The sequence below is a fragment of the Simochromis diagramma genome, unplaced genomic scaffold, assembly GCF_900408965.1.
Source record: "Simochromis diagramma unplaced genomic scaffold, fSimDia1.1 OVJJ01000602.1, whole genome shotgun sequence".
NCBI lineage: Eukaryota > Metazoa > Chordata > Actinopteri > Cichliformes > Cichlidae > Simochromis > Simochromis diagramma.
This window is the reverse complement of record NW_024387040.1, coordinates 12859048-12872505: the sequence shown is the minus strand read 5'-3', so window position 1 is coordinate 12872505 and position 13458 is coordinate 12859048. Positions and strand designations below refer to the sequence as shown.

Sequence of the window (13458 nt, the reverse complement as noted above, 5' to 3'; positions counted from 1 at the left end):
ACTCGCCGGACGTTCATGATTTGTTCAATCAAGACGTCACAGACAATTTGTCTGGTACGCCTCGGCCACCTCCGAGCTCTTCACAGAAAAGAAAATTAGAGTATCCGTCAGCCGTCCCAAAGGGTCTTGCCTTTGGGAGATGTAGCATCCTCCCCCTCTGTTGACAGACCTGGCGCCTGCCTCACTTGTCACTGTAATTAGTTTTGTTTCACTACCATTGTGCTCAGCAGCTCTACTTTATTGCTGCATAGCCGTGTGCAGTCAGGGCTCATTCCACAGTGTTGCATTAAACAAGGCTGCTTTTAAATGCTCTGACATGAAAAGCAAGCTTTCTCCTCAAGCACTGATTTCTCCTGCTCTCAGCTGGTAATAAGTAAACATACTTTTTGTGTCCAGCTCCCTGCTTATTTGCAACAATTACAGCCCAGTGTTCCACTGATGATCTGTGGATAACTTTAATTAATCAGCTGGATAATGGTGCATGTAGGATCAGTGCAGAAGAAAAAGGTCATGTGGGGGCTTGGCCCATCACGGATGGGAGAGCAAATCTCGGAGACTGATGAACGGCAGCAGAATGTTATTTTATCAGCCAACACATGGTCTCTCTGGTAGCAGCTATCTGGTGTGCACAGGATTTAAGGAACATGGAACCAGGACAAAACCAGATTTAGCATTATGTCTGATTGTGGAAATGATACCACGGTTTAAGGAAACCGTGCTCATCGTCTGCAGACAGATATATTTTCTTGTAACGTAACAGGCTTATTTACCAACCTGTTGTAACCGGCGCTTGTTTGCCCATGAATCTAAAGCCAATACCAAGAGTCAAATGAACTCGGGGATTTATGCTAGAAATAGCTAACTGAGGCAAAGAGAATGTGCCCTGTATGTTGGAAATATTGTAGCTCGAGGAAATAATTTGCACTTATGACTCAATTTTGAGAAGAGTATTGAAGAAGAATAGACAGCTCTCTCAAAGAAAATAATGGAAAAAAGATTGAGATTCTGGTTTCATCTCACACTTAGGCATGCTCTCTAAACATTAGTAGCGTGCAATTTGTGTGCACTACCAAATTAAATCTGAACAACAAAAAAAGTACATGCTCTTTCACTTTTAAGGGTTTACATTACATCTGGTCCTTAGCAGGTCTTAAAATTATTTAAATACATTATTTTAATATAATAACAGATGACATGTTGCATTGTCTCATTGTTTATTTAGGAAAAAACCTAAGCTATAATGCTAAAGCAGTGTGAGAAACGTAAGGGGATAGTGGGATGGTAAGCAGCAGTTATTCAAATGTCTTTGATTAAATGATCATCGACATCTTTTTTTTTGTTTTTTATTTTCTAAACTGTTAAAATTACATTACAGTCACATGCTATGCCTAAAAGTGGAGGTCAAAGTGGCATTGTGGCTATGCATGTAAAACAAACCTAAGCTCTTTCATGAACAGAGAATAAGACGGAATGGGATATTCACAGTTGTGCACAGTAACTCAAGGATATCTTTGGTAGATAAACAGACTTAAAAATAGATAACCTTTTGAGTAAGAGAGGAAAATAATGAATGAAAATAAAAGTGAATGAAACTACACAGAGTAAGATAGAATAGAATTGGGGCAGCCAGTTTCACCCAGATATAGCTACACGGTCAGGTAATATTTCTAAATGGTTGAAAAAGAGTTTCCATGTGTTCAAAAATTTTGCAGTTGACCCACGTAGAGTATATTTGATCTTTTCCAACTTATTAAAATGAAGCGAATCTCTGATCCAGGCCTCATGTGAGGAAGAGGAGGATGACTTCCACTGGAGCAAAATCAGACGAGAGTTAAAAGGGCCACGTTTTGGCAAAACAATCTCGCCAGGTGTCACACCAAAGAGAGCAACTGAGGCAGTTGGATCTAGGTGTGCCTGAAGTACCTCTGACAGTTTACTGAAAATTTCTGACCAAAGGGACAGAACCAGAGCATGTGGATCAGTGAGCCAGGAGCTTGTTTACGTCCTTGGGCAAGACACTTCACCCGTTGCCTACTGGTGGTGGTCAGAGGGCCCGGTGGCGCCAGTGTCCGGCAGCCTCGCCTCTGTCAGTGCGCCCCAGGGTGGCTGTGGCTACAATGTAGCTTGCCATCACCAGTGTGTGAATGTGTGTGTGAATGGGTGGATGACTGGATATGTAAAGCGCTTTGGGGTCCTTGGGGACTAGTAATATAAGCGCAATATAAATACAGGCCATTTACCATTTATCACAGACAGAGTCAACATCGGGGTAGATTTTTTGGAAAGCTTGGGTTTTGATTAGTCTGCATAGTACAGCCCCTAAACTGGACTAGCACTAATAGATAATGAGTGGACTTAAGATCAGGAAATTGCCCAGGACTTTGTGAGGATACACTTCTCCAAGTCCTGCTCCCAAAGTGAACTAATAGCTGACAATGGGGCACTCTGAAGAGAGGTTTCTTTTGTAGCTGGATGAAATTGCACCTTTTTTATTCCAAAGTGGAAGTAAAAAGGTGTCAGTGGGTGGAGTTAAAGGTTGAGAGGGAAAATGGTGGGTCACTCCTGAAATTGCGAACTTGAAGGTATCTGAAAAAGTCGTTTTTTCAGGATCCTATATTCAGCTACAAGTTGTTCGGAGGAAGGGAAAACTTCCACAGTATACAGATCATGAAATCCTTATTAAATGATTCTATACACAAAGTAACAAAGCCTCCTTCCCCTAGCAAAGTCCTAAAAATATGATTCCTGATTCATAATTTGCAGGCCACGGTGGCACGTAATTGATTCCAGATTTTAAGGGTCTTCTTCCCTGATAAATTTCTGCAGTATTCTGCAATGTCTGGACCTCTAGAGGTCTAGACCAGAGCAGTCAGGGATGATGGTACACAGGAAGAACTCGCTATTCTCAGCCACTCTGGGATGTCAGGTGCATCGTTCTCATGCAGCCAGTACTGCAGTATATGGAGGGTAGATGCCCAGTAATAAAGGGAAATTTGGTAGCGCCATTCCTCCAACCTCCCAGGCCTCTGTAGAAATATTTTACTGATCCTTGAGGGTGTTTTATTCCAAACAAACCCTAAGATCCCATCAAGTTTCCTGAAAAAGGATTTGGAGATAAAAAATGGGGACACACGGAAACAAGAAGGACAATTTTGGCAAAACATTTATCTTAACTAGGCTTATCTGACCAGATATAGACAGAGGTAGTCCTTTATTTCAAAAAGGAGTATATTTTAGAGTCAAATGTGAGTGCATCTGTCTGACGGTTGCAAAGTCAAGCAACAAGACAATAATCACAAGCTCAGCAGCAAATCTACAACAGAATGGATTAAAAAGAAAGTGACTCAGTCAAAGTCCAAACCTCAGCCTGATTGAAGATAGCTGTGATTAAATGCATGCTTCCAACTTCAATTAATTGAAGCTATGTTATAGAGAAGAATGGCTCAAACTTCCTTCAAACTGATGTAACAGGCTGATAAAGTTCTTCAAGTTAGGGCTGCACGATACACGTGCACAATAGGACCAGAGATGATTATGCGAGAAACGTTTCCATGACCTCTTCATGCAAACAGAACACTGCTTTTACATCTTCAGCTGCGTCAAAATAAAACGTCCTTTTAGTTCACCTGAATTCAGTGGATCTCTTTAAAGAAAAATATCAAATGTAATTTCAAAAGTTGTACTAAAGCTTTAATAAATTGTTTTGGTTAAATCAAGAGGGCACTGCTCTCGCCTTTATATTGTGCTACATTCCTAGAAATCGGGAAAAAAATATGTTAATTCAACTAAATAAAAAAAATTAGATGGGGCCTTTCACTCCATTCATTGAATCTACATGATGGATGTCAATAACACTTGAAGCAAAGTACTCAGCACCTGTGAGATCCCTCTATATTTCCCTTGTGATGTTTTGTGCACACTGCTATTTTAGAAAAGCAATTGCATGTGGGGATAAAATATCCTTTGTCCAGTAAGTTGACCATTTTCCTGAAGCCTTTGTGTTTCCTGGACACGTATCTTTGTTCAAACGTGATTAGGTTGATGATTTCAGAGAATGCGTGTGAGCTGGATGGATACAATGACACACTGTAGAGACTCACTCTCATGAACGTCTGAGCTGATGTTGAGCAGATGATTCACATTAGCAACCACTGCATTGTTTTTCTTGGCCTTCATGCATTAGTTATGCTGCTGTTTGTGGTTAGTTGTGTTGCTCTGTGGCTCACACACAACTCTACATTACTCTCTATATAATTCTCTATATAATTTCTTCTTGGCTAACATCATTTGTCCTAAATCCATGATAGTATTTCCAAATGACAGATGATGATCCACTTCTAGAGTCGAGCTCTTTCCCCTCTGCTGTGCCAGACATTTGATTTTTTTACAGAAAACGTCAAGCTGCGAGGTTCAGGGAACTGCTGTGATTGGCACATGAAGGTGGGTGATCAGCATGCGTGTGCATTAGGGACATTAATGGATACATTTTATAATTTATGGGCAACAAATGAAGAACTAATGGAGACTTTGTCTGACAAGAAAAGATTGAGTTTAAAAGAACAAATGTCTCATTTTAAAGAAAAATAATAATAAACCTGTGCTACTCAACTACACTTTCTAACCACAATAAAACAGTACCTCTAAACCCAGTGGCCTTTTTTCGTTTCCCTAATTTGCATCTCCCTGTCTCCTTTGTCTTCTGTCCTCCTGCCTGTGATCCAGAAATCAATCGCTGAACACCATGTTGAAGGATGTGTGTGTGTGTGTGTGTGTGTGTGTGTGTGTGTGTGTGTGTGTGTGTGTGTGTGTGTGTGTGTGTGTGTGTGTGTGTGTGTGTACTAAACCAGGAACAGGGTCCCAGAAGCAGCTCTACATTCTGTGTCACTTAAAATAGCACTGGGTCTTTTTTTTCCCCCAAAAAAAGCTACATCAAGCATACAGAGGGCAGGAAGTCAGATGGGAATGGTATAAAGAATCCAGTCATTTTTCAAAATAAAAGACAAAACACACTGCTCCTCAAAAGCTCCCAATCTGTGTGCGTGATTTGAAGCAGTGCAAAGCACAACATCAAAAACATGCATCATATATAGGAACTGAACCAAAACAGGTGACAGAACCAAAAATGAGCAAGCACGTGCGTGCAAACATAAAACTTGTGAAAGTACATTTAATTTAAAACTTAAAAAAAACAAAACCTAAAAAGTGATATTTACTCTTAGAAAATTGTGAGGCCACTCCAGTGGCCTACAAAATACTGAAACCTGGCTTTAAAGACTGGCTCCTATTCAGCACAAAGGCATTACTGAAGCTGGCCACTGATGGTGATAAGGTCTGACTCGCAGTCTGAGTTCCAATTTATCCCAAAGCTGTTGGATGGTGTTTTAGGTCAGGGCTCTGTGTAGGCCAGTTAGGATCTTCTAAATCAAACTGGGAGAAGTTTTTCTTTATAGACCTGGCTTTGTGCCAATTTGTCAGATGGGATGGGATGGGGTGGGGGGATTGCCAAGGTGAAAAAGGAAAGGGTCGAGCACAAACTACTGCTGGAAGCACACTCTTCTCTATAATATCACTGAATGCTGAAGCATTAAAATTTCTCCTAATTAGAGCCGAGGGGCCTAACCAAACCATGGAAAACATGCTCAGACCACATGCATTTGAGTGTAGTTTTCATACTGAATAATAGTCGAGGCAACGTAAGGAAAGAAAGAATTATGCAACCTCTGGGAGGTCCAGCTTTTTTTAAACATGCTGTTTCCAATCATCCTTGCTAGTTGTCATCTCAAGTGCACACTAGAATAGGCTCCATGCTGTCTCGCCCACCTTAGCATACATTTTCAAAGTTCAAGTATTCATTGAACTATTTTCTAGTTTTTGGTTGGGTTTTTTTCAAACCCCATTTTTTCCCACTCTCAGCCTAGGAACACCTGCTCTTCAGTCCACAGCCATTAGTTTGTTCTAGCATCAGTCCACTCCTCTCACACACAGGTATCGCATCCTGCCACTACAATAACAACAGTAATGAACTGACTGGCAAGTGGCAGCTGTGCTCTGACCGCTCCTCTGACTTAAACCGATTCACTTCAACCCATAATGTTTTTTTTATTCCCAAGGCTCCAGTATTACCAATACCACACACATGTTGCGGGTTCATTTATAACCAAGGACAGCCTTTTAGTAATCAGATAGAGGTTCGATAAACGCTGAACTGCTGACTCCCTCGAGGAAGGCTTCTGAAGGGCGATTTACCACCTCAGTGCTGATGTGATGTCTACCCTCTGCTGGCTCTGTGTGTCTGTATATGGAGGAGGCGTGGGGTATATGTGTGTGTACAGTCCTTTGAGAAGGGATAGACAGTGTGTGACAGAAGAACAGACTGATAGGCCCAGAATCCCCTTTGGCTCCTCTGGAAAAAAAAATAGCAGCAGACAAACATCTGATGATGCAGCCTTATATTCTGTCCAGTGACAACACAATTTACACCTCTGAAAAGACACATCGATGCATAATAGCGTTTTTGACATTTTCATATAAATAAACATTTCCATCCCTCATAATGCAAAACAAATATTACGCAATAGGGGCTAAACCTCTGCTCATATCCTGAAAGCATTTCCATTTACTGTTTTTCTTTGATTTGATTTTATAAATATATATATATGTACATACGTGCCATGCTGTAGACCTTTTTATGGGAATAAGCTTGGTGGCCCACAGGAAATGATTTCTTTTTCTCACAAAGCAAGAGTGACGCACATTTTTAATAAATACAAGAAAATAAAAGAAATGAAAGACAGAGAAAGTGGCAAGAGGGTAAAATTCTTTACAAAGCTGTAGAAAGAGAGTACAGAGGGCTACAGAAAAACATTTCAGCTTGAGGGTCTTCATCAGCATCACTGTAAAATATATACAGAGAACTTTTTAGTATTGTTATAGAGTGGAAACAAATTAAAACAACCAGTTATATACACTGATTAGCCAGTTTGTTAGGTTAACCTCTTAATGAAAATATCTGATTTATCCATCAACATTTAGGCATGTAGACCTGGCTCCAACTGAGTATCTGGATGGTATCATTACACCTCTTATTACAGCCAATGCATGCAGGAAAGATTGTCTAAACGCACAACATGCGATGGGCTGCAGCAGCAGAAGACCACACAGGAACAGGAAACACAGGAAACAATTCATACAGCCTCATTAAAATTGGACAGTAGGAGATTGGAAAACATTTCAGATGACAGGGTCATAACGTTGCGTCGACAACACGAACGCATGGATCCATCCTGCCTTGTGTCACTTGTTCAGGATATTTCTGGTGGTGTAATGATGTGGCGGATATTTTCTTGGCAAACATAGTACAAACTATGCATCATTCAAACAACTTCGACAACAAAAGTCGACTACAAAATGTGCATCTTACGTCCCCTCAAAGTGTTGTTATTTTTTCATCTAGGTCATATTAATGAGAAGCCCTGAGAAAAAATACATCTTTTAAAGAAAAGGCAATACACCACCTATAAAATGAAGAGAAAAAAATGTTGTTTTTCCTGCTGGAGAGAGTTTCTGAGACTGAATCTAAGACAAAGTAAAAATTGATTTCACCTTTTTTTTTAATGCAAACCTTAACCACACTTTGATATAGTTAATGGAACTCGTAATCTTGATTTAAAGGAGCAACACCGTGACAAGAAGATTGTATTACAGCAGCAAATTGTTCACAGTTCAGCTGTGATTTTAGCACCCGGATCAGCAATCGCTGATATGAAATGGAAAATGCACTTCCAATTACCATTTACATGATGTGCGCCATGTATGGGTTGTGTCAGTTGATTCCGAGAACAGATGAATTATTGTCTTTCCTTTCATAAAGGAGGAACAAGCAAATCTTTTACTAAAGGAGGTAATAAGGGAAGCACTGAAGCACCTTTCCTTAGACTTTGAGAACTTGGACAGTTGTTGTTATGACAGCCACTCAGATCATTCTTGCTCAATACTCTCAGCTGGGAGAATTTCAGAGCAAAATTGACTATTCAACCACATCCAGCATCCAGTGTCCAGGGGAAAAAATGCACCAAAAAGGGTGGTGTTTAAGTTTACTCCGTCTACCCAGAGTAACACAGATCCACTTAACTGACTTAAAAAGACAATTGTAAAAAAAAAAAAAATTCGAATTGCAAAGCACTACCTACAGAAAAGTTATGAAAAATATATATCTGACAATACCACAAACAACTGATTAAAATAATGCTGCCATAGAAATGTCACAAAACCCAAAATAACCTTTTCAAGTATCATAAAAGAAGTGTCTAGAAGTTATGGATATCTTTCTATAAATATGTTTTACTTTCCTCTGTGAGCTCCAAATGTTCATGAGCATGCAAACTTCATGCACAATTTATTCATAAACATGAACTCATTATACAGGCCTCATAAGCACATTATTTCTGTGCCGCTCAAGTGAAAAAGAATAATTTAAACTCGATGTACAGCGTGCTTGTGGTAAAAGGGAGCTTCTCCCCCTATTTGTGATGTCTTGCCTCTGCTCAGCAGCCTTGCATGAATAAATAAATGCATGTCCTCCTGTCGTCTTCAGTTTCTTCAAGGTTTAGCTCCTCGAAACAATGTCCTGGGCAAAGGCAGGCATGGAGGAGGCTGTATGTCTTTTTGTTTTCCCCCGCCGTCCCCGTTCCATTCTCTGAAGATTATGAACATATGATGACAGCAGCACAACATAATGCAGAAAATAGAAAAAAGTAGCTTAGCGCTTCTCACAGGCTTGACAGGGACACTGAAAGACAGACTGTGCTTAACAATCAAACAATACAGTGAACATACATTTTGCATTGGTTTCTGACACAAAAAGACACAAAAGTAGGAGAGAGAAATGTAGCAGGAATCCTGGAATCCTGTATTGCATCTGTGTATTGTAAACCCCCTTTAAAAAAAATAGACTGGTATTTATGTAGCAGTTTCAGCTCTTACTGACCGCTCACAGTGCTTTTACACCACAGACCACATTCATACAACACGTCACCTTCTCAAATCTATACCTATAGACATTTTAGACTCACCGGTTAACCTTAGATATCTTTTGGCTGTGAAAGGAAATCAGTGCAACCAGAGACAAAAAAATAAATAAATATACAGAAACAGGAAGAACATGCCAACTGCTCACAGAAAGCCCCCAGGAAGATCTGAGCCCATGAAATTCTTGCTGTGCTAACCAATGCACCACCATGCCACCGTTGATTTTTACGCATGAAGTTCAATGGGGCCCAGGATTTTGGATAATGTTTCCTGTAGCTCTGAAGTGAGCTTTTCAGAGCTGGAAAGAATAAACCTGATGATGTCATCAGGGTGCTATTGAGCTGCATTTTGGGAGTCCAGTATTTTTGGCACTCTGGTACTCACAAATATGCTGGCCTCTGGTGCTTTAAAATCCACCACTTTTTTCACTGTGTGAGAACCACTTTAATCTGAAAACTGCAGTTACTGCAGGCCTCTGAAATGTATGTATATACAAATGTGGGGGCACATAGAAATAGAGCAAAATTCACCATCCAGTTTTTAATCCAGGGAGGAATCATACATCTACAATCTAAAGACTGGAGCACACATATATATATACATACATATAAGATATTCTTTTAAATGGAAATAACCCCAAAGTTAATCCAGCAGGAGGCGACTCCTTTGCTTTAAAAGGACTTTCAGTTCTTTAGATGTCTATGTTCAAAAGATAGCTTTTAAATGATCCCACAGAGTAAAACATGTTGCAAATCAAGGCATGATTTAGGACTTGTTAGTCACAACTATTGTGACCAACAAGCAAGGAGAAACCTGCTTGCCACAGCTGCCACCTGAGGCTGGATCTCCTTAGACTCCCATGCTAAATTTATTTTAAATCAAAAGAAATGCCTCATCAGCAATATTTGACTCCCGGCACTCACATATCTGCATGTAGAAAGACTATTTATTTAGTTATATGTTTAATTTGGAGAAGAATTTGTTCTCTTTTTTTCCACTTTTTTGTTTTTTCTTGGTTACAGTGTTATGTTGCCTAGTGACAGGAGTCCTGACTCCTTTTCCTGCTACTGTGGCAGTATAGCAACAATCTGCAAGGAGTGACAATAGCTTCAAAACAACTGCTGTTTACGTGACATTTTTACCACAAGTGACTGAAAGGATCACTTCACACACCTGACAAATTCAAACTTAGCGGGAAGGTGGAGCTTTACTGTTGCTGTGTACACACCTCAAGCAGGTAGTTGGGTTTGTTTGGGGGTTTTTTATTTTATTTTCAGGCCACTTTCAGTTCACAGCAGATGAAGGGGAATCTCGGCTCACTCCATAGTAAATGTTGGTCTTAGAAATGGGTTGTGGGAACAGTAAGGTGCTGCCTGAGGCATCTAAGAAAAGCTATGTAAGTGTGGTGCAGTCACTAGTAGCTTTCAGTAAAGGACATGAGGATGATGATGAGCCAAAGAAACAAAAGAAGAAGCAAAAAAATCCATGGTTTTCTGCCAGTGTTGATAATCCTCACCTAGGACCAAGCAGCAAACAGCAAATCAAACAAAGACAAGAATGGAACAAGGTTCCCAAGTATAAGGACAAGTTTGAGCCACGCGTCACAGCACGGTAAGTGTTCACAGTTTGAATAATTATTTCTTCAGAGTTTTTAAAGCAGACAGTATTTTTCATGCTATGCTTGCTGGAAATTGTATTTTGTACATCCATGATATTTAAATTTGCCAATCTTGTACTGGAAAAAAAAAATCAAGATTCAATTATAACATGGTGGATGGTTGAAATTTAGGCCCCTCAAAATCCAGGAAAGTGGCAACTGATAGAATGGCTTTTATCCACTAATCTTGAGGCCAGTACACTATTTGGCAATAGCAATTTACAGCCAAACATAAGTGGAAAAGCCTGCATTTGCAGTGCTCATAGGAGCCTTTTAACATTCGTCTTTCTCATTCTTTCCAACCCAACATCCTGCAATAATGGTAGACAGTCATTTGAGATCCTTGGGGGTTTTAATGCCGGAAACACCGCCTTCCTGTACTTGTCAGATAAAGGCCTAGAAACAATTAAAGGAACCAAACTGATTCCTTTTTAAGGGGAAACATGTGTATTGCTCATCATCCCATAATTCAAAGCTTGCATAAAGTATTGCCTTGTTTATTGGCGATCTAAATCAGGATCATACGTATTGGTTTGATCGACTTTGCATGCTGTATAGCATAGTGCAAAACATATATTCCCATACATCAGGACTGCAGCTGCAGGGAGAGACATTTAGTGCTTTGCAGCAGTGTATCATGAGATAGTTATGCTGTAATGAGTCACCATTCCCCTTCTGCCCTGTCAGGTATGACATCAAAGCCCTGATTGGTCGTGGAAGCTTCAGTCGTGTTGTGCGTGTGGAGCACAGGGCAACTCGCCAGCCCTTTGCCATAAAAATGATGGAGGTAGAGGCCCCAGAGGGTCGTGAGGTGTGTGATTCTGAACTAGCAGTGCTGCAGAGGGTGAGCCATGCTAATGTCATTCAGCTGGTTGAGGTGTTCCAGTTTCCACAGCGTGTTTACATGGTACTGGAACTGGCGACAGGAGGGGAACTTTTGGACCGTGTTGTCAGCAGGGGCCACTTCACTGAGCGAGATGCTACCCAGGCCATCCAGATGATACTGGCTGCATTGGTATACCTGCACAGCCTGGGAATCACCCACAGAGACTTGAAGCCTGAGAATCTTCTGTACTACCACCCCGGAGCAGACTCCAGATTGTTGGTGACCGACTTTGGATTGTCTGCTTTTGCCAGCACACTCACCAGGTGTGAGATTTCTGAACGAGGCAACGAGGAAACTGGAGAGTCGTGGTCTTTGAGGACCACTTGTGGAACCCCTGAGTACATGGCTCCTGAAATGTTGCTGAGGAGACCCTATTCCTGTGCAGTGGACATGTGGGCTTTAGGGGTAATTGCCTACATTTTGCTGAGTGGAACCGTGCCGTTTGAGGATGACAGCCGCACACGGCTCTACAGATCCATTGTGAGAGGAAAATATAGCTTCCGTGGAAATGTAAGTTTACTGGACTTTTTGTTCAGTTATGTTTAGTAAGTAATTTTGGATAGCAAATAGAGGTTCTAGAGGATTTAATAAACTAAATGAGAAAATTTTGCACCATAAGCACATTGTGCTACTGCTAAAACTCTTTGACCAGAATAAAGGAAATATGAAGACAGATTGGATTTAAGTGCCACCCACAGCAGATTCAAGAAGAATTTGTGTCTTTTTATTCATTTTTTGGGGGGTAAATGTGCCTGCTTGTTGATATTTTTCTGCTAATCATGAAATGAAAAATACACAAAATGTTGTTAGAGACACTATGAGCAGAAAAAGTAGCCCACAGATGTAATTTACAGGCTGAACTGAAAAACATACCCTTTAATGACAAACAAGTGGATATCAGTCATAAGGACCAGGTGAAAATGGAAAACAGTAGGATCCTGAAAATCTGTAGGCCGACTTACTGATAAGTATCCAAATTAACCTAAACCATGTCACTTGTGTTGGTGTAGAATGTGGATGATTTAAAAGCTAAAGTATTATTAACATCAATATGTTTCGAAGTGCCTTAGGTCAAGCCAGTATAGGTTGCTAGCACATAGCTAATATTAGCCTTTTAGCAGCTAACTAGGTAGAGTGCTAAAATAATTCCATACTGAAATCATATTTTTATACAGTTAAATGTGTTTTCTTTGCATTTTATATTGTGAGGTGACTTTTCCCCCACTGAGAGTGGTATTCATATGCCGAACTCTAGCAACACTCAGCGAAACTATCTGTTTAAAGTAACTGTTAACGTGCTGTAGCTTGTTGCTAGCACAGTGATTGCTTGGTTTATGGAATGCAAAATTATGATCAAGTTTTATACTTCTTTTATACTTCCCAAATAGTGCTGTGGTAACTTTTATTTGTGATCTACATGTTGCACTGGTTTCTAAACAGTCGGTTTATTTCAATATAACATGCCCAATCTCCCAAGAGCCATTCAGTTTGGACCATGATCGCAAACTGAGTGATGAGATTCAGCTGCAGGTAATTTCCTAACAGGACAGGCACAGCTTGTTAATTGCAACCAGAAAAGCATTTAAATTTAGGTCATACATGTATATGTTATATCGAGGCCTAATGTGGCAGAGAATCATTATAATGAAAACATTCTTCAGTAACTGACAGGCAGTAATGTGGGACTGCAAACCGTGCAAATATTTTTTGACATTGGTTCTGTTGCGCTCTTCTATTAAAACAACTTAGATCACTTCAGGAAATGCCTGATTAACAAAAGTTTATTTCTTTAGCGTCAACATGTGCAACGCATTTTTTTGCAGATTTCATGGGGAATCTTGCGTGTGTGTGTGTGTGTGTGTGTGTGTGTGTGTGTGTGTGCGTGCAT

General features: G+C 40.2%; 1 protein-coding gene across 1 annotated transcript; it reads left to right on the top strand.

Annotated features, from left to right (window-relative positions):
- Nucleotides 1-10372: 10372 nt before the first annotated feature.
- Nucleotides 10373-12129, top strand: LOC120741546 (serine/threonine-protein kinase H1-like). Its single transcript, XM_040044525.1, has 2 exons — nucleotides 10373-10638; nucleotides 11372-12129. The coding sequence occupies exons 1-2, from the start codon at nucleotides 10373-10375 to the stop codon at nucleotides 12114-12116; spliced, it is 1011 nt and encodes a 336-aa protein (XP_039900459.1). The 3' UTR covers nucleotides 12117-12129.
- Nucleotides 12130-13458: the final 1329 nt, after the last annotated feature.